General features: G+C 41.2%; 1 protein-coding gene across 1 annotated transcript in view; it reads left to right on the top strand.

Annotated features, from left to right (window-relative positions):
• LOC134552441 (von Willebrand factor D and EGF domain-containing protein-like) overlaps window positions 1–20,270 on the top strand; it is a 110,230-nt gene that overhangs the window by 1,423 nt on the left and 88,537 nt on the right. The window contains exons 2-7 of the mRNA XM_063401155.1: window positions 2,037–2,126; window positions 3,361–3,496; window positions 7,112–7,329; window positions 10,330–10,403; window positions 16,165–16,435; window positions 19,313–19,491. Coding sequence (XP_063257225.1) covers window positions 2,037–2,126; window positions 3,361–3,496; window positions 7,112–7,329; window positions 10,330–10,403; window positions 16,165–16,435; window positions 19,313–19,491 — 968 coding nt within the window. The remainder of the gene's footprint in view (window positions 1–2,036; window positions 2,127–3,360; window positions 3,497–7,111; window positions 7,330–10,329; window positions 10,404–16,164; window positions 16,436–19,312; window positions 19,492–20,270) is intronic.

Genomic DNA, 20,270 nt, shown 5'->3' with positions numbered 1-20,270 from the left:
CCCCGTGCCTGTCCCTGCTGCCTCCCTGGCACACACACTGCTCGTGCTGTGCTCACAGGGAGTCTCAGTGTGAACAGCTCTGGTGAAAAGCACTGAAGCCAAAAGTGCAAACAGCCCAGTGAGTGCAAACAACCATCTGCAATGTGGGTGCCTGTGATGTGCTCAGTGAGCTCTGCACGGGGGTCAGTGCTGGTTATTTTCCAGTAGGGGGAATATGAATTATCTGAATTATTTCTCTGTTTCTATTTCTCTGTTGTCACCGCCTTGTCAGATCCTGATTTTGCAGACTCTCCCTGTGGCAGCAGCAGGAGAAGCTGCAGGAGCATGATCAACACTCACTTGCTGCCTTCCTAGCAGAAGAAGTGTTTTGAAAAGTCTGTAGGCTGAACACGAGCCTTAAGGGAAGGATTGGAGATAATAAATATCTAATGATAACAGGGGCTTATTACCTTGAGGAGACAACAACTTGCTCTCCTTCAGAGGCAAACTGGATAACTATGAAATATCTGAGGAATTTAACTGTAAAGTATCTCTGAGAGGTGAGATCCGTGCCTGTTTTCCCCCAGTACACCCAGTAAAACCTCAAGGCTTCCATCTTGTTAATGTAACAAATGACACCATTTTCACTGGGCCCAACTGTCTGGAGCTGTCTGCCAGAGACCGAGAAAAATTGTGGAGGTAAAAACATCCCAAAAGGCACATAAGCCTGGGACTGAGCTGAACTGGAAATAATCCACTTGAAGAGCACAGAAAACACTTGTTTTTCCCCACAGCCCTACAAACAACCCTGTATCGCTGGTGGGGAATTTCCACCGTGCACAAATGAGGTAGGGAAGAAGATTCTTCAGTTTGGAGCAAACTCATGACTTGATGGTAACGAGGAGGGATTTTTAGGGTGCTAAATGAAATTTTGCAGGCTGTTATGCAGCTTGTGCCCATATCACTACATGAATCTGGGCATATCCTGGTGTGGAACCTGCTTTGCAGCCAGTGGTCATGAGGGTCGTGCCTGAGCCAGCAGGTGAGAGCTACAAGCATCAGCATGGCCAGTGAGTGATGCTGGAAAATCTATCCAGAGGTTTTTGTTATAATGGAAAATAAATTGGATTGGTCCAGTTCTTCCTCGTGGGTTAGTTGAGGCTTAAAAAAGGCAGCAACTATAAATATGTCCTCTGAGTAACTGGAATTTGATTTAATATGTCACAATCTGTTACTCCATTTCCAAGAAGACTAAAAAAAATATTCAGAACTACAGTTTCCGAGTCTATTGTCATTTGCTTTAAGGAAAATTTCTGCCTTTTAATCTTATGATCTTAGAAATGATTTTTGCAATTTGGTTTTTCTGAAACCAATGAAACATTAAGTTGGCAGATGGTGTGCGGGCTCAGCAGAGATAAAAGTTGTGTGGCTGTGCTAAGAATACAACATAAGTGTCCTGGCACATTGTGTTCGGGGGAGTTTTTGTTTGGGTGAATTTTCTTTTTTTTAAATACAATATAAACCCTATAGGCACATCTGCATCATCTTTTATATAACAATAAGGGAAAAAAAGGAGCTTCTCTTATTGCTGACACAGTTTCTGGGATTGGATGACTGTCAAACTAATTTAAATTTTAAAATAAAATGCTTACAAACGTGGTACAGAGAGAAGATACTTGATCCAGTGGACAGGCTGGAGACAGGGATCCCAAGAGCAAATGTCTGAATTCTGACAGTAACACCTATGAACAATTCTTCCTTAGTAAAAGGAGTTAAAATGACAAACCAAAGTGTTTAAAAACTGCAGAAGAAAATACATTGTAAGCATAAAGCGTTATTAATTTATGACAAAAGTCATATTTCTTTGCTTATTAAATGCATCAAAAATTCTTCCAAATCTCAAAATTTACACATAAATATTCTCAAAGCCTAAATCCCCAAAATATAATTCAGCAGTAGAATGAAAGCTTAAAAACTCTGAGCAACAGGACGATGCATAATTATATGAATGCTATTAAGAAATGCTCTAGCATGTGCTGTTTATTTATTTCTTACAGGTCTTTTGCACTGTCACAGCTTTTAGGAGGGGCCCTCCTGAGCAGCAGTCACTGCCTGAGGACAGCCAAGGTTTCTATGCTGGGATTAAGGTAATGCCCACGGCCCTGAGTCACTGACTTGGGAATATTTGAAAATCATGGTGAGGAAACAAGTCCTGATCATCACAAGCAGTTCTGCTTCCATGTTCATTTTGAGAAAATGGCTTTCAGTTTGTGTGTAAAACACCCTGAAGCACCCACTGGCACCGTGGGCATGTGTGGACACTGATGTGCCACGGAGCAGGAGCAAAGCTACGTGTCCTTGTAAATGTGCCCTGAGCAGCTCTGGGGGTTTTATGTGATGGGAGGACACACCCACAAACCTGCAAGGATGCACACTTCTGTTGGAACTAAACCTGAACAAAGGGAAGGCAAAATATGGGGGTTTTTACCCATCATCTTGTTACGGTCAGGCATTACAAAAGAGAAGCAGCCGTAGATAAATTCACACTGAGTGCAAGGACCAGGTCTAACCCCACTCAAGGGTCAGGCTGTCAGCCTGGCAGCCCAGGAGATTTTGGGATCTCCTGAGTATCTGAGTTTCATGCCTCCATGAAAGGGGTTTCAAAAATCAGGCAGCCCATTCTGTGTGGTGTGTGAAGAACAGTTTCTGAGGATTTTTTTTTAAAGACAGAATTTTCCAGGGAGTGGAAATTCCCATTTCTGACTAGTCCTGAGTACTGTTCCTGCTCTTTTCCCAGGACAACGAGCAGACAGAAAAGGCACAACCCAAGCTCTCTCCCTGGGGCAGGGGTCTCCAAACCTGTAATATTTTATGAACAGAGCAATTCTTCTTCCTGCCATAGCAGGGAAGGGGAATTGGTCAAAAATTGCAAGTATTTTGCACCTGGTGCAAACTACATAGAGTCCATGACCGTGAGGTTATCCCAGACTTTATGCCATGGTACTTCTCCTTTGAACCAGGAGTATTTAAAAATGAAATAATTCTACAGTATTATTCTCAGGCTCAATAAAAGCCAGCTTTCAGATTTGGAGATGAGAAGCAATTACACATTATATGTGGGTACTGAAAATATTTTCTTAATTGCCAAAACTGTTAAAGTATGTTAAGAGCAATTTTAGCTTATAAAGTTGAAGATCACTATTGCAAAATTTAATATTATTAGGGAGATTATGATAAAGATTATTATTATTTTGCAGGTAATTATATATCTTAATAACTGATTAAAACCACTTAAGACTTCATAGATGTCAGCATTGCCTGAATAATCTGTCATTTCTCTTGCCTGTCAAAATGATCTAAAAATTGTTTTCTTTTTTCCAGTTTTCACCAGAGTCACTAGAAATTGCAGAGGATGGCAAGGAGCACGTTTTGACTGTCCTGAGCACAGTACCCATTGCATGTCCTGGGCAGGACGATTCCTGTAAAATTACTTTGCAACTAAGTACTGAGGACCTGGGTAAGAGTTTTAAATACTGACATCAAATCAATGTGATTATTTTATCCAGTATTTAAGTTACCATGAATTCTAATAGAAAATATAATATCTAAATAATACCAAAGGGCAGAAGCCATAAAATCAGCCAACTAGGCCATATTTTTATCTGCAAAATAAAACAGCTGATAATACCTGACAGGTTTTTGAGAAAAAAAAAAACCTCATAGCCATAAATCTGACTAGCAATAACCTAAATAGTAGTCTGTTGAGATTTATGGATGAAATAACTGAGAGTAAAAGAACTTATTTTAAATTCCAGGAGTGTAAAATTCCATTTTAAGGGTTTTTTTTTTGTAGCAGGAATGTTCTTAGGTAGAATAATTTCATTAATTATCAATAAAAAGCTCCCCTGCAGATTTATTATTCAGTAAATGCATAGTGAAGCCTTTTTCCTTTCTTTTGCTGGCTTATAGTTTTTGTCTAACTTAATGTAGAAGGAAAAATCATTCTTGTGCTTATGTATTATTCTCTTTCTAAACATTTAGGGTATTTTTTATTTTATTAACTTGAAAACATTGACAATGTCACTGAGAAAACTCTTGCCCTTTTATTCAGTAAATGCTGTCTTCAGGTCAGTCAGCTGGAATACCCTTCCTGCCTAAGGGTGGCATGAAGGTATTTACTTTGCATTTGCACTAAATAAAACACCCAAGCCTGTTTCTAACAAGTCACTTCTTTCTCTCCCGTAAGAGACTCAGTGAGAAAAATGTTTAGAGATAAGATTACAGCTGCAATTTCTCTACCCACAAAAAGCCAGCTCTAAAAATTGTTGGCAAAGCCCAGATATTTTTCCCTTTTTAATTCCCTTTCCTGGCTCTCCTCACCATCAGCCAAGTGCTTAGACAGAAGAAAGAAAAATAATTTAAATGACATCATAACACAATGATCTTAAACTGAGCAGCACCTTATGGTTCCAGCAGCTGTGTTGGCTCTGGTACGTGGAGTACTTTGCATTTCTGCATGGCTCAGTGCTGCTCTGCTCTGCACATGGCTCTGGGCTTGGAGTTGTGCTGCTCCATCGGAAAAACATCCTCTGAGCTCCTGGGAAAGGATTTCCCTGGGCAGCAGGGCAGAGGAGAGGCTGCCTCACTCTGAGGGATTGGGGGATTGGGGTTGGTGTGTGCTGGGACATCCCCACACACCCCCAGCAACTCAGACACCGACTGCCCTGAGGATCAGACAGGAATTAGTCCCAGCCAAGGCCGTGTGTTTAACTCTCATTTTCTTAGCATGGATCAAAGCTTTCAGAATCTCCCTGATGTTGAGAGTGTGGGCCAGGAGCTGTGCAGTGGGGGAGGCTGAGCTCAGCACATCGGGCTGAGGCTGACCCCTCAGCAAGGTCTCCTCCAGTCCCACACTGTGCACTTGACTGGAAGAAAGAGAGGATACAAGACTTGCAGAAGCAATCCTATTTTCAAGCTGTCAATGGGCTTGATGTGTTGGTGCCAAGAGGTGCCAGGAGGAAGGCACAACTCGTCCAATTAACTCAAATTTGAAGGAAGTTGTCAGTGAAGTGGAAAATCTCTGTTACTTTCCATCAACTCATTTCTGCAGCTTAAACTAAAGGCAGCTCTCGCCCGTGGTTGCTCCATCCTGAGGCTATTTCCTCAGAGGACACTGGGCTCTTATCTATTGAGCTATCTATATGTACTTAAGGCTGAGGATCTGCTGCTGGGTGTCTGCACAGCCACGTTTGCTCTGAGCCTTTATTGTCTTTAGGGTCCATTAGTTTATCTGAAGGAACACTGCGGGCTTCTGAAAAATGTGTGCTGGCCACAGTGCTGGAAATTAAAAATAAAAACCATTTTAGCTGCGATTCATTTATACCGAATAAATTAACTGACAAGCTCCTTGTCGGACTGAATCCATATAACTACACTGTTGTGCTAATTACGTAGGGAATAAGTGATAAGAAAGCTAATTACAAGCACAGAAATATCTCTCCAAGTTCAGACAATATCATAATGAATGCCAAGGCACAGCAGAGCCACTGGAGTTCGGCTCCTGTTAAGTTTATCGCTACTATTTTGACAAGATGATTTTCTTTGATTTTAAACTTTTGTTCTGGGCTGTGAGCACAGCTCATGGGGCTGGAATGGCAATAACTATTCCTCATGGAACCCTCCAATTTAATTGAATCAAGAACCTTGAAAATGAGCCAGGACTTTTCTATAAGATGTGAGGTGAGACAGCCTTTAAGGATTTGATATGAGAGATAAAATGTCATTAATATCTGTAGGTTTTAGTTCAGTTTCCACAGTACTGCACAGGGTTAATTTACATTATATTTGATGAGATTTTTCCATAAGGAATAAGACACTAATTATTTGATTGTGTTAGAAATACATCTTAAAATACTTTAATGCCATCTCTATAAATTATCAAACAATTGTACAAATGGGAAGAATGGTACGAAAATCATGTATTTTAATATCAGAAAATCACTTATTTTCATCTCAGATTAATTTTATGGCCACCATTTCTAAAACTTTATTCTTATCTGATGATAATTAGTGATCTGGGACAGAAAACTAAGTATTCTTCAAGAAACCCTGTAAGTCCTGAAATCAGCAGTTAGATTCTGACTGGCTTCAGTGGGACCAGTTTCATTTTCTATCAGCCAAAGGATTCATGAGAGCTTGAGTGGCTTCTCGAGAAGAAAATGCACCCTGTATTTAGTGCAGACCAGATGGCTCAGAACTAAATGCTATCGTAATTCAGTATGTGGAAGGGAAAACACACCTATGGAAATAAAAATTCAGGTTTGCCCTTTATCTGAGACCTCAGCAGAAAGGGTCAGGACCTGAGAGAAGAGGACACTGCCGTTCTGGCTGTGTGTAGAGGTCTCTTTAGGAAAGATGATGTGCAGTGCCATTGTCACACTGATTTTGTCACCACACATCATTTCTCTACCCACCACAGATGCTGACATAGCCAGTATCTCCACAGCTTATTATTTTTCCTCACTTTTTAGTGAATTTACCACAACATTTCTGTGAAGGAAACGAATAAAACTACCATCATTTTACAGACTGGGAAGCAAAACACCATAACCTAACTAAAGCCAAAATATACAAAAATAGACCTGCTACATTTGCCTTGCTGTTGTGGATCCATAGTTCACCAAAAACTTGCTCAAGAACCCTCCCTTTTCACACAAAAACACCTGTTTATTTTAAATTAAATAACTCCCAACAGAGACCTCCTTATACTCCAGACCGTGAAAGAGAAATGTTTTCCAGAAACACAGATTCATCTCTTTCTTGGTCATGAGAACTACTTGTCTTCATTCCCTGGGCATGGACCCGTAAAGATAGCACTGTCATCCCAGAAATATTAGCACCTGTGGAAAAACAGACACCACGGAGTTTTTAGAAAATTTTAGGGATAAAAAAACAGCGTAGAGAAGAGTGCAGAGGGATGCCAGGTTCAGTCAGTCACAACTGCCTTCGTGCAAAGCCCATCTGGTTCCAAGGACGCGTGTGCCGGAATGAGAAGCACAAACACAACGTTTGTGTTGAGCAGAGCACAGGGTTTGTGTTCCCTTGTCAGACTCTGTGCTGGTGCTCACTGCAGGCAGCCGGGTGCCAGGGCCCCCAGACATCGCCCTCTCGGCCTGCCGGGTGTCTCTGAGGCCAGGGCCCTGCTCGGGGAGCAGCTGTGCAGCAGCCACGGTGACAGTGACAGCGGTGACAGACTTTGCGCAGGACGGGAGCCGCGCCAGCCGCCTCCGTGCCCGGCCGCTCGCGCCGGGGGATTGGCTCTGGAGGGCTCACACGCCCAGGGATGTGAAGGTAAGGTCCTGAAATCAGGGGGAAAATGTGGGAAATTGAAATGAGAGGCTTTTCTTTTCTTTTTCTCTTTCCTTTTTTTTTTCTCTTTTTTTACTTTTTTTATTCTTTTTTTTCTAAAGAAAATAAAATTTTAGAGATGGTTGTCATAATGGTTTGGGTTGGAAGGGACCTTAAAGACCATCCAGATCCACTCCCTGCCATGGGCAGTGACACTTTCCACTGTCCCAGGTTGCTCCAAGCCTCATCCAACCTGGCCTTGAACACTTCCAGGGAAGGGGCAGTCACACTTCTCTGAGCAACCTGTGCCAGGGCCTTACCACCCCCAAACTAAAGAATTTTTTCCTAATATCTGATATAACCATGAGCTCTGTCAGCAGAGTAAAGCAAAACAGTCGCTTTATGCACCAAGAAAATTAACATGGAATTCCTTGAGCTTTGACAGAATTACATTTTACAGCACATCAGTAAGGACAAGAGCTGGAATACAGAGGTAGCCAGGAGTGCTTCTGTCCTCTGGAAAAGGAGAGAGGGAACATGGGTTAGGGAACAAGCACCTTCTTGAGAAGGAGGGAGAGGAAACCGAGGATTTGGAGAACATTTCTGAAAAAGCAGAGGAAAGGCAGAGCCTCAGAAAGGAGAGAGCAGAAGGGGATTCAGCAGTGCCATGTTCAATTTGTGACTGTGTCACGAATTTCCAGGAAACCTTTGATAACACACATGGCTGCTCTGTTTCTTCATCCTAAAATGTCCAAAATAAAAATAATGAGCAGTCAGGAAGGCAAGCCACACTTTCCCTCTAGAAAGCCTGGCCAAAGAAAAGTGGTGAACAAGGACCAGCCCTTTGCCTGTGAAGCTATTTCAGGCCTGCAGGTGGGAGGTTTGAGAGCTGTAATCCCACTGCCCCAGAGAATTAACCAGAGCACAGATCTGGCTGAGCTGAATTTCTCAGAGCAGGGGCACATCGAAGCTGGCATATCTTAAGTAACTGAAAACAGATATGCCCCCCAGTGAAATCCACAAATTGCCTGCCCTATTTTTTATGGGTTTTGTCATGAGAGAATGAGATTAAACAGGACCAAAAAGAATTTTTGTCTTCAAAGGTAAAATGCCTAGCATGGATGTATAACATTTCATCTCCAGAACTGGCTTCTTTTAAACTTTTTAAAGATTCTTAAACCAGAAATTACAGCTAATTCAGCATAGTGCACTCACACACTCCTATTTTTGGTTGAAATTACAAATGCTTTCATTAAAATATGAAGATATCAAGTGTGAAATTGAATTAATCAATTTTAATAATAAATTCCATTTATCTTAATTAAAACTTGATCTATGGAAACATAATAGACAATACCTTCCCTCCCCACTATTTTCCCATTGCTGCTTTGTAGTTAATTAGAGGTCTTAATGTTCTTACAACATAGCAAGAAAAAGTCCATGTATTAAAATCCACATAATCTTTAACGCTTCTGGCTTGTTCAGACATTTTTGATTTATCTGAAAACTTAACAGCAACGGTGGGCAGAGCATCCTGTATCTAGATATCCATAAACAGGATATTCTCAGCAAACTACTCCTGCCTGCAACCAGGAATTGTGTATTCTGCTGACATCATGCAAGAAAGCAGAGCAGGAAGGGCCACATGGACTTGTTTGTGCTAAATTTTACTTAGGGAGTGTGAGGCTGTGGAGAAAACGGAAAAATTCTGAAACGCTTGATATCACACAGTAAATTCAAAGGATACAACTGATCCCAGATCAAAAAGTTGTTCAAAGAGGGGCTCATTTTTTCACTCCTCAAAACCATCATTCTAAAAGTGTGGTGTGCCAGACACAGTGGGCATCTAAGTGTTCCTGTGTCATGGTTAAGGGGCATTTTGAAATACAGATGATGAATTTCTGCAGGTGAGGAACGTTGTCAGGTTCTATCTTCACCCTCTAATTCATTTATTTCATTTCACCCCTGTTCCCAAAAGCCAAGTTCTGCTTTGCCTCTGAAAGGCTGCACAGGGATATAGCAGCCATCCTTCTTCCCCGCTCCGTGGATCCTGGTAGAACTAACTCAAGTGCACCTCTGGACTCCTCATGGGCAAGGAGGGGGCAAAGAATTAACAGCCCTGGCCACGAAATCAGTCTGTCAGGATGGGTAATGGAAAACCATAACCCTCCATCACTGCCACCAGTATGACTGGGAGCTCTTTATATCACAAATCACCACACAACCCAGTCCTGAATTTTTGGGAAGTGGACAGCAGAGCACTCAGCCATTCAAAAACACCCTTTTGTGCAGAGCTGGCCCAACAGGGCCTGAGATTCAGGTGTTACAGCTCCAGAGCCCTGCCTCTGGCTGCTGCAGGCACATCTGCTCCCTGCAGGGCTCTCACAGCTCCTCTGTGCTCCAGCTGGTGCCCAAAGAATCAAGGGCTGATGCAGGTGAAGATCTCTGTAGTAGCTGCAGTAGATCCTTCCCTGTTTCACCCACATACTTAAAGCAGTGTGAGCTTCCTCATCAATATCTGATCAATATCCACATCAAAGAGATAAATCAGGCATTCAGATGCCACAACAGGAAATCTGAGGTCAGATTAGGGGACAGGCAGCCACCACTAAAACATGCTAATGTTACTTAATCACAGCATACCTTTTTAGCATACTTCAGGCATTAAAATTAGTACAATTTAATGAGCACTCTATTCTCGTGGTAATTTCAGTGAATGATCTTCTCCTCAGCAGAAAGTTTTTTTAGTAAAAAAACTTCATCTTTTACCAGATAAGGGAACACATTACATCAGATGAACAGGAACACTTTGAATTCCTTTATTTGCTATGATTATACTCTGTTGTTTGAAAGCAAAGCCTATTTTGTCCCCATCTGCAATCATATTTCAGAAGTCAGACTGTAGTTTGTACTTAACCCACGAATCCTAATGTTTTGTGAAGAACAGTAATGAAGAAAAACTGCTGTGTAGACTGTATTCATTACACATTTCATTTTAACCAGGTCACAGTCCGAGACCTCCCAACAGGGAACTGCTACTCTTTCACTGATCCACACATTATCACATTTGATGGATGGTGAGTATTCCACTTTGAAATAATTTGGCTCAATTACTGCAGTTATCAGTTTCTGGATGTGGCATGCATTTGGGTTTACATTAGAATATCAAAAAAGCATTGAACAAGCTTGCTTACAATGAGGAATGTACTCCTTCAACAGCACACGTGGTTTTCTTCCAGCTGTGTACTCCTTTTAACAATAGGACTAGAAACTGATTAATCTTTGAGAAGCAATGGGTTGGAGTCTGAATAATTTTTACCAGACAAAGGTGAGGTTCCAAAATGTTCTTCAAATAGAACCATCACTAGTGGTTTTGAGAGGGTGCCTACACCATGTGTCATAGTGTTAGTGCCACCCCAGTGCCACCCAAGTGACACTTTATGGCACCAGAGCAGCACAGCACACAGGGGCAGCCTGGTCCTTCCCAGGAGTTTAGCAACATCAGGTGCAAAGTCACTCATCAGCAGGATGCTCTTGATTTCTTCTACTTCCAGAGCTGGTTTGTGTCCAGCTGGAGTTGACAATCATAAACACAACCAAGAAACCCCATAAAGATGGCTCTAATGTCTCAGATAAAAGGTCCAGAAATTATAAGTGTCAAATATCATAGAAGAATGCAAAACTAAAATTGTACACCCTCCCTTAGTGTCCAAATGTTCTTCTGGATTACCCAGCAATAAGCAGCTTAAAGAGTTACTGAGCCAAAGTGGTGCCTTTGTGTTTGACAGCCTGAACTGTACAGAACTTTTCTACATTTACCTCCCCTAATCATTCATGAATCTATTTATCCCAGCTAATGGGTATCACTGAAAGTTTTAAAGCTGGCACATTTGATGCAGTGTGGCAAACCTTTCACAGGACATTCCAAGTTTGTCATTCCACTGTTAACCTCCTGCTGGCACAGGGAGTGACTCTGGGTGCACAGCATCCACAAGGGCTTGGCAGGTGTGAATTTCTGCTGTCCTGAAATCCCAGTTTCAGTCCAACATGCTCTGGTGGTGCCATCTGAAATGATGTCAAAGCTGGAGAAATCTGCTGATGAAATGTGAGTAAGAAAGGCAGTGACTCCATTAAAGGTTACACATCTGCTTCTAACAAAGGTTTCACATAAATTGGGCAGTCTGAGACAGGAGATTAGCTCTGCCTATCCCTGGTTTCCCAATCCCCCTTCTGCTTTGCTGAACAGCATTTAAATGTGGTCAGGAACTTGTTTCATACAAGTTTGGGTGCTTTTCTTGCTTTGGAAGCTTCATTAGAGCTGCAAGAGGTTCACAGATATTCCCATGCCTCATGTAGCTGCAATTATTTCAACTCTGGGATATTAAACCAGATCAGAGTATTATTTCAAACCTCTCTATACATTTATATTCTAAAATACTCCCTTTTGATTAAGGGCTGGGAGCAGACAGTGATCTGTCAGACTGTTGTGTTTAGGGAGTTATAAATAGCTGAAAAATACCTCTTTGAATAGGGACACTCTTCCAGCCATGTAGCACATTTTTACATTGCTTCCGTGGAAATAAAAGGTCTAAAACTAAATAAAGCAATTTTATTTGAATAACTCATTTTTTAATCCTATTGTTGATAGCACACAGAAATGCTTCTAAGCAATTTATGTTCTATTTTGGCACAGGGAGTTTGGAAAAACCCATCCTTCTGTGTCATCCTGCCTCAGACACACACAGACTTGAAAGAGGAAAAACCCAGGAGCAGCTTGGCCCCTCAGAAACTGCAGGTTTTTCCTTGTGGACAGACATTCATCACTGCTGTCCAGTGCAGCTTTAAATGAGCCACGCTGATGGGGCTTTGTCCATCTCAATAACTAGGTTATTTCCCTAAGATGTATCACTTCTTGATATTCAGCCAACTTTCTTACCCATCATTTCACAGTCCCATTACTCCTACTTATATTCCCATTTATTACTGTAAATAATTTCTCTTTCAATTATTATAATGATTAGGCTATGTTATTACACATCAGTTAAGCAACTTCTCTGACTGCCTATCCAAAAAAAATTTTACCACGTTAGCAAATGGTTTTAAAACTCTGCATTTAAGGAGTGAGGAATGCAATTCCTGCTTCTGTCCTGTTACAAAACTATTATCTGAAGGCAAAGGCTGACACAGATCTGGAAGTGAAGCATTCCCATTTTTTCATGGAAGAGAATGTGGTAGGAAAAGTGTATTTGAAATAAGAACCTTTTTGTGGTTTCAAAATTTAAATGAAAATCATAAAAAATGGAAAATTTAACTTCAATAAAAATAATTATTTGAATAGATTTGGAAGATTGAAAAATGGTGTAAAAATCAAAAGACTGAATTCTTATTGGCTGTAAAATTTTCTTACTGAAATGGCCACTCACAATGTATTTTTGAACTTCCATTGTGCTGTTTCCAATGTTTCTATTCTGACATAGTGAGCTCACATTACATCTGAGGTAGTTAGATATTCATTAGACGACTGAAATACCCAACTCCCACTCCTTAATAACACTCTCCTTTGCTCTGCCTCCTGCTAATATATGTCTGCAGGAATATTTATCTTGTAATCTTTTCATTCTTTTCACCAAAGTCTGTGACTGAAAATCAAAGAAGAATGTGTCATATTTTACAGCATAAGCACAATCAATTTGTGTATATTGGAGCGTAGATGTGAAATAACGTTAATTATACCAGCTAAAATCCAGAGAGAGCACTTCCTTTTATAGCAAAGTACCTTCTAAATTAAACAAATGTGAAAGCCTGGTAAAGCAAAAGTATAGCCCTCATTACTGGTTATGGCACATTATAAATATAAAAGCTTTTCATGCCATAAATTGCAGATTCTTAAATATGAAGTACTAGCTTAAAACTAAATATGCAGAAAATCCTTTTAGGGCAAAGTAAAAAAGGGAATATTTTTTGATTGGGGAACTATATACATCATTTATGTTACTTTGCATTTTACCTTACCAAAAAAAAAAAAAAAAAGAAAAAGGTTAAAAGATTTTTCATATTTCTCAAAAGTTTACACTAATCCATATAATCCCATCAATATTATCACCAAGGAAATGGCACCATTTGTTGGTTGGCTTTAGTGACTTTCATCACAGGAGCCCACAGCTAAGTCCTGGGCAGGAGGAGCCCTGCCAGGTGCTGGGGCTTTGATAGTCTGCAGCAGTTTAGTTGTCCCCAGGCATGCAGTGCCTGCTGAATATAACCCAACATCTGCTCTGAACAACGTGCTGGGATGAACACTCTGAAAGCAGAGAATGTCCTTCAGCATCACCCAGCTCTTCATAGGGTCAAGCCTACCACGAAATAGTTCTTAGTAGCAAGGAAAGAAGGATCCTGAAGGGTCATGTCAACAAATCAAATCGTTTGGTGGCAAAGCTGTGGTGGAAATGACCACAAAAAACATTGAATTATTACAAAGGTGCAGCGCAGCTTGGTGAAGAGGAAGTGCAGGGTGAGTTAGTTGAACATTACTAGGTAGTAGTTGTTTACATATGTCTATACCCCCTCAGTCCTTCTTTTATGATTTACCAACAGAAATTATTCCTATAGAATCTCACTGCCCTAAACAAACACTCAGGAGTGTTTTATAATTATTGGATAAAGAGCATAACTCGATATGTGACTTCGTACCAGGACAAGAACTTCCTTCTGCCCTTGGAAAACAATCTCAGCACACGGAGGGGGAGGGAGGAACCCCTTTTCACCCAGTCTGTCCTTGCTGCAGACTACCAGGGAAGCAGGATGGGGAAGTGCTCTGTGGAGGGAGATTTAGACACAAAGAGTGGTGCCCGGTCCACAAGGAAGAAGCAGAATTCCCTCAGGCAAGAGCTGCTCTAAGTCTGCTTCAGGCAACCTCTCCAACCTTGTCCAAAGAATCATTATCACAATTACAGTTGTATAAACACCGCAAAAGTTTACCTGACTACATCCAATTATCCATTCTGAAAGCTCTAATTTGGGCACGGTGCATGTTCGTTATGTGCTGCGCAATCTTCGCCATGACTTAATTGAAGGACTCGGAGTGACTTCCAGGAGGGTTGGACTGCATCCACTGTCAATGATTATTAAACAATAAATAGCTCCCCTGACTGCAATGGCACTTATATGCACATGCAAAACCAGCCCTCTTTACCAGACAGAGATGATTAGCCTGGGTACAGCCGACCTGATGCCTTAGTTCCCATCATCTCCTTCAACACCCTTCCTTCTACGCTGATCCTATGGAAGGAAACTGTGGAAGGTGCTCTCCTAAAATATCCTCTCTCCTCTTTCTCCACCACAAACACGTCCAAATGGAACAAGTACTTGATGTTTAAGGAGATTATCTGGGTTTTATACTGTCCTTAGCTCTGATCAATCTTGGCAGCAGCATCTATGCACTGTGCTGCAGGATTTATGTATCTGCTTAGAAAATAGGATGAGACAGAACCATTCAAAATCTTATCACTTTATGGCCAACCTGATTAAGTCTTTCCAGATGAAAGATAAAGTCAGATGTGTTTTCTATCAGTGAAAACAAGCTGGAGTTTAAATTTTTTACTGCATTTTAAACTACAAAGTTATCTATAGTTTTTACTCTGAAGAGGAACAAAACGTAGAAATATACATGTGAAAAAGTCACAGCTCTCAAGCCATTTGTTCCTCTGCATCAAAGAAACATTAATGGCTTGAAAAAATGTGGATGTTTGTACGGCACTGCTTAAAAAATAATCCTGTTATTTAGAAGCATTTTATACATTCCTTTTTATGTTTTACGTCTTGTAGAAAGAATAAAGCTTATTATTATAAGCTTATAGTTTAGTTTCCATATTACTTAATTTCATAAAAATCATGTTTAAAACTAATCACAGTGCCTTAAAAGAAAGCAGAATAATCCATTGTTTTTAAAGACAAAAGCTGTTGGCTTATAAGAAGAAAATATCAACAACATATATTAAGTATATGGCTACTATTTCCTTTTATATAATACAATAGAGTGAGAATGAGACAAGTTTATGGAGTGAGAGCACAAACAACAAGCAGAGGAGGGTCCACTCACAGGCCTCTGTTGTGGAAACCCCAGCGATTACAGATGGTTCATGTGGAGGGCAAACACCTGCAAAGTTATTAAAGTTATCGTGCTCTTGGCCTCACCCAGATGGAGCAGGGACTTGCCTTACACAAAAGGATGAAAGTCCTAAATTGTCCTCCGTGCTGGCTTGTGCTGGTTGCCAATCCATTGAGTGTGAAAGTTGTGCTTGCGGCAAACTCATTGAGGGGGAAGAACAAACTTCATTTTAGCAGGCTTTCAGTAGAATCCAGATTTCCACAGGAAGCTGATACGTAGCCACAGCCAGACTTGTAAAATTTGGTGACTAGTCACAGAAGAGGTTATTTGAGCACTGATGTCCCTTTGAAGAACATCGCACTCTAAGAGCATCCGGTTAGAACCAAAATATATTTAAGACCCAGAGGCAGGAAACTTCTTCCCATTTGCTTTATATCAAATGTTTACCCTTTTTATCCATGCCCATTGCCATGGCAGCAGCTGGGACATGGGACACAACTCCTGCTTTTCACAGGAATTCTTAGGCACTTCCAGCTAAGAACTGCTGCTGCATTCCCTTGGATACACAGCCAGAGAAACTCTTCCCCATGTGTGGATGGCTCCCTCTTCCAAGGCCAACCACCACGCTGCTGTAATTAGGGAGTTCTCCTGCACGGGTGCCAACAAACACCCAGCACGGGTGCATGCTGAGGGTCTCTAACCCTCTCTGTTTCTGTTTCTTTGGGGCTGTTTAGGCGCTATGACAGCCATAAAGTCGGGACGTTCGTGCTGTGCCGCAGCGACTCGCGCGCGTTCGAGGTGCACGTCCGGCAGCGGGGCTGCGGCGGCCACCGCTCCAACACCGCCTGCAACTGCGGCGTGGCTGCACGGGAGGAGGGTGACACCGTGCTGCTGGACACCTGCAATGGACACTTTCAGGACAGCAGGCCCCAGCTGACCATCAAAAGCACCGAGGCGTCACCACGAGTCAAGATCCTGAAGTCTTACGGAGGCAGGAAAATAACAGTATGTGTCTTGATGGTTTGTCACTATGAGATCTTCCTAGTTAGCTGAGTGTTCATACTAAAGTAGAAGTGTGCACCTTCTCACGCTCATTCATGTAAACAGGAGATCGTGTTTTGTAAATATTGCCATTGTTTTGAATACTTTCTCCAAGAGAAGGGGAAGTTGAATGACAGCCTCCTTGACCAATGTAGGTGAGAGGTGGCAATGCCACTCTCCAGTCCATGATCACTTTGCTAGAAGTATATAATAGAAAGTAATAAACAAAACAGGAGGGTTTCTCCGCTGCTACTCTGATCTCCCCAAACTCCAGACTCTGTGTGTCTTTCTAGCGAGACTCACAGTGACAATGGTTGAGCGCTTTTGTGCTGACTGTGCTTTGAAAACACACATTTAATATTTCTGGCTTATCAATGAAGTTGCTAAGAAAATATCTGAAGCCATAAGAGCACCTGCAGCCAAACATATCACAAAACAAGAGCCAGGGAAGTAACTGGTTAAAGTGTTGGTGTAACAAACTGTAAAACAAAACAAAACAAAAACCTCTGGAAATTTCTTGGCGACACAGCAGAGCTCTGATAGCACTACTTACTCTCTGCAGCACGGCAGCCCTCTCCCTGTTTGCTTATGCCAGGCACTATCCAACCACATCACATAAAGCAAATTTCTTTGCAGAGCTCAAGATATAAATATTCAAGGAAAGATCGCAGGTAGCAGAATAATGGAGTTTTTCAGTGGAGCAGTAAGACACTATTAGTCAGATCCAGAGAGCCCCCAAAAGCTATGAAAATGGGTTGTAAATGTGCAACATTTGTTGTAACATAAAGCATTTGCCTAAACAAATATATGGCCACAATTTACTTTGTATAAGTATCGTTTATCCACACTAATCCACTGAAATCACTGGAAAAATAAGAGCAGGCTGCACCAGGGGTTTTGGTGAGAAAAAGAGCCACAAATTATGGCCAAGAAGATAATTTTATCCTAGAGTTGTATCATCAAGATTTATTGCCATGAAATGTTTTGGATGAAGGTCGGTCCACAGCAGAGCCAGAATGACGCAGGAAGTGCCTGTGCTTGGCTCTCCTTGTGATCTCACTTGGAATAGATCTCAGGAAGGTAGTAATTGAAAGTCTGTTAATTATAGAATAGAGAAAAAGCAGGAATCAAGCTGTCATTTCACTTTGCAACTGAATGCAATATAATTACTGTTTTATTACTGGGATAATCTTAGCAAGGAATCCCTATTCTCATTTACACCTGAGGTAAAACTCAGGGAAACAAATCAGGGCAGGGTGGGGACACGATATAGGAATCCTGCTGTGATGTGAGTGGGAGCCTACAGGAACTGTGCAGCTGTGAGCAGGATCCCTGAGCACTCCTCCGAGTGGTGTGCATCCCAATTCTCCCAGCACTTGCCATCATTTTCCTCCTGCAGCTCAGGAACTGGCTCCCACTGTCTCCCACAACGTTCCAGGCAGGTTGGAATGGGGTTAGGTCATGCTAAAGTGGCAGCTTCCAGCAGCCAGTCACTAAATAACTCTGCAAACTGAGGGCTCAAAAAACCTTCTTTGAAGGCTCAATTAGCAGCACTAAATCCAGGTGAGATGCATTGCCCAGGGCAGCAGGAAAGGAGAGGGTTAGAGCCCTCCAAACTCGCAAAATAAATTCACACCTGGAAATATTAATCTGGACAGCACAGAAAAGTGAACAGCTCATACAGTGCTGACTGCAAGGGTTCTTCACACAGCCCTCTAGAAAAAGCCTGAAGTAATGGGGAATTAAAATGGGTGGAATTATAATTCAGTGAAGCCAAACTCTGAGTAAACTCTGAATTCAAGCAGAAGAATAAAAATGTGAGCTTGTTACTCCTTACAGCTATGAGTAGATTTGATAGGGAGGAACTTAAAGAGACCAGAAAATCCCCACCCAAAAGAAAGAAAAACAAAGGACATTATTTGGATGAATAAATTATATTTAGGCAGGGACCACTTAAAAAAGGAAAATAATTATTTCAAAACTATTATAATGAGGGGTTTGCAACTCTAATGTTTTTTTTATGATTAACTGAAAATGTTTAATTTTGGATAAAAAGAAAGTATTAAGGTGACTTATCAGGATAGCATGTTCTGCTCCCTCTACAGGCCCTGATAATTTTCAAATAATTTTCTTTTTACCTGTAAAAGCAAAACAAATTAAAAAAATACATTTCAGTTGAAAAGATATTTTCTTTTTGCTTTTTTTCCCTTTTATTATTTGGTTAGTAAACCAATCTGAAAAATCCATTATTCACACAGTTACTTCTTGTTTTGAACCCTGCCAGGTTTTCTTTCCTTTTTAAAGGTCAGTGTAATCCTACCACTAGTCCTTTAATGAGAAAATTGCTTTATCCACTTTAAAACACAATCATTTTCTGAATAATCCAGCTTTAGAAAATGAAATGATTGTTCAGAAGGAAGAAAGATGTTTCTCAATCTTGGCAGTTTCTCTAAAATAGTTATTATTATAAAATTACTAATATAAAAGACACAGGGGTGGCCTTATTGTCATGGAAGTCGCTTCAAAAATTAGCTGGTAACTTACCACTGGGAAAACTTCGGTGGATGCAAATAGTAATTTAAGAAGAAAGTACTCACGCAGTTATATATTTATGTAATGCTATCAGATATTAATGCCATGGAATCTGAAAGCAAGCTAAATAATGGCATAAATAAATATTTATAGTGTTTCTAAGTGATCTTAAATTACCTCTGCCATCACTAACATCCTGCTTTGATATTTTCATTTATGGAAAGAGATGTTTTTTATCGCATAAAAAGCTTGGTAAGAGCTTCAATTCACTGGGGCTTTTTTTTTTTTTTTTTTTTCCTGCCTCTTCAGATCCTGTTCCCTTCGGGAGCGTTTGTCCGAGCGGACCTGAGCGCGTGGGGAATGGGTGTGACAGTGAGGACACCGGGCAGGGACTTCAACAGCACCCGCGGGTTGTGCGGCCTCTTTGACGGGACCGCTCACAACGACCTCGGCAACGCGCCCGAGGAAGACTTCATAGAGCAGTGGAGGTACAAAGCCAGAGACATCCCACCAGGAGAGGCTCCTAGCACTGTTTTAAACAGCCTTGGCGGGTTTATTTCATTGCAGACTCCCCTAAAGAACTGACAGAGAGATGTGCTTCACCCAAGGGAGAAGCCTGAAGACCCATCTCCATCCCAGCAGCACAGGGGCTTAATTTTCAGTCAGCACAAAACACATCAGTAGTTACCAAGAGAGAAGTTTTATATTCACAAGTGATGTCATGTTAGCAGCTGTGATAAGATCCCTCTCAGCTATTAAAAAAAAATACAGTTCTCACCCACACTTGAAAACGTAGACAGCTGACAATAGGGATTAATTAAGGGGTTCATATTTCTCTTGTTCTTTTATTCCTGAACACTAATTACAATATGTGAGTATAGATTAAATGTTACATTTTGACAAAGTCTGGTAATGTATGTACCATGCTAAAACTTTATGTCAAGTCTACTAACGATGACAGTGAGTTCTGCAAACTTGTATTTTTTGGGGCAGATGGTCTGCAAACAGAGCCAGGAGTTTGACTTCTCCCTGTCACAGTCCCTGTCTCTATGCCTACTCTGTCTCTGCCCCTATCCCACATTTTAATCCCTGTTGCTGAACTTCAAACATGCCTAATAGGTGTTCCTAAAACCAAAGTGGGATTGCTTGTGTAGCCTGGTTTGTGAAGTCAGGAAAAAGAAGGCAAAACTCTGTAACATAGCACTTAATCTGTACATGGGTGCTCAGCACAACCCTATGGGAACAATGAATTTTTAGACTTCTTACA

This window comes from Prinia subflava, chromosome 6, assembly GCF_021018805.1.
Source record: "Prinia subflava isolate CZ2003 ecotype Zambia chromosome 6, Cam_Psub_1.2, whole genome shotgun sequence".
NCBI lineage: Eukaryota > Metazoa > Chordata > Aves > Passeriformes > Cisticolidae > Prinia > Prinia subflava.
This window is presented reverse-complemented; position numbering and strand designations above follow the sequence as displayed.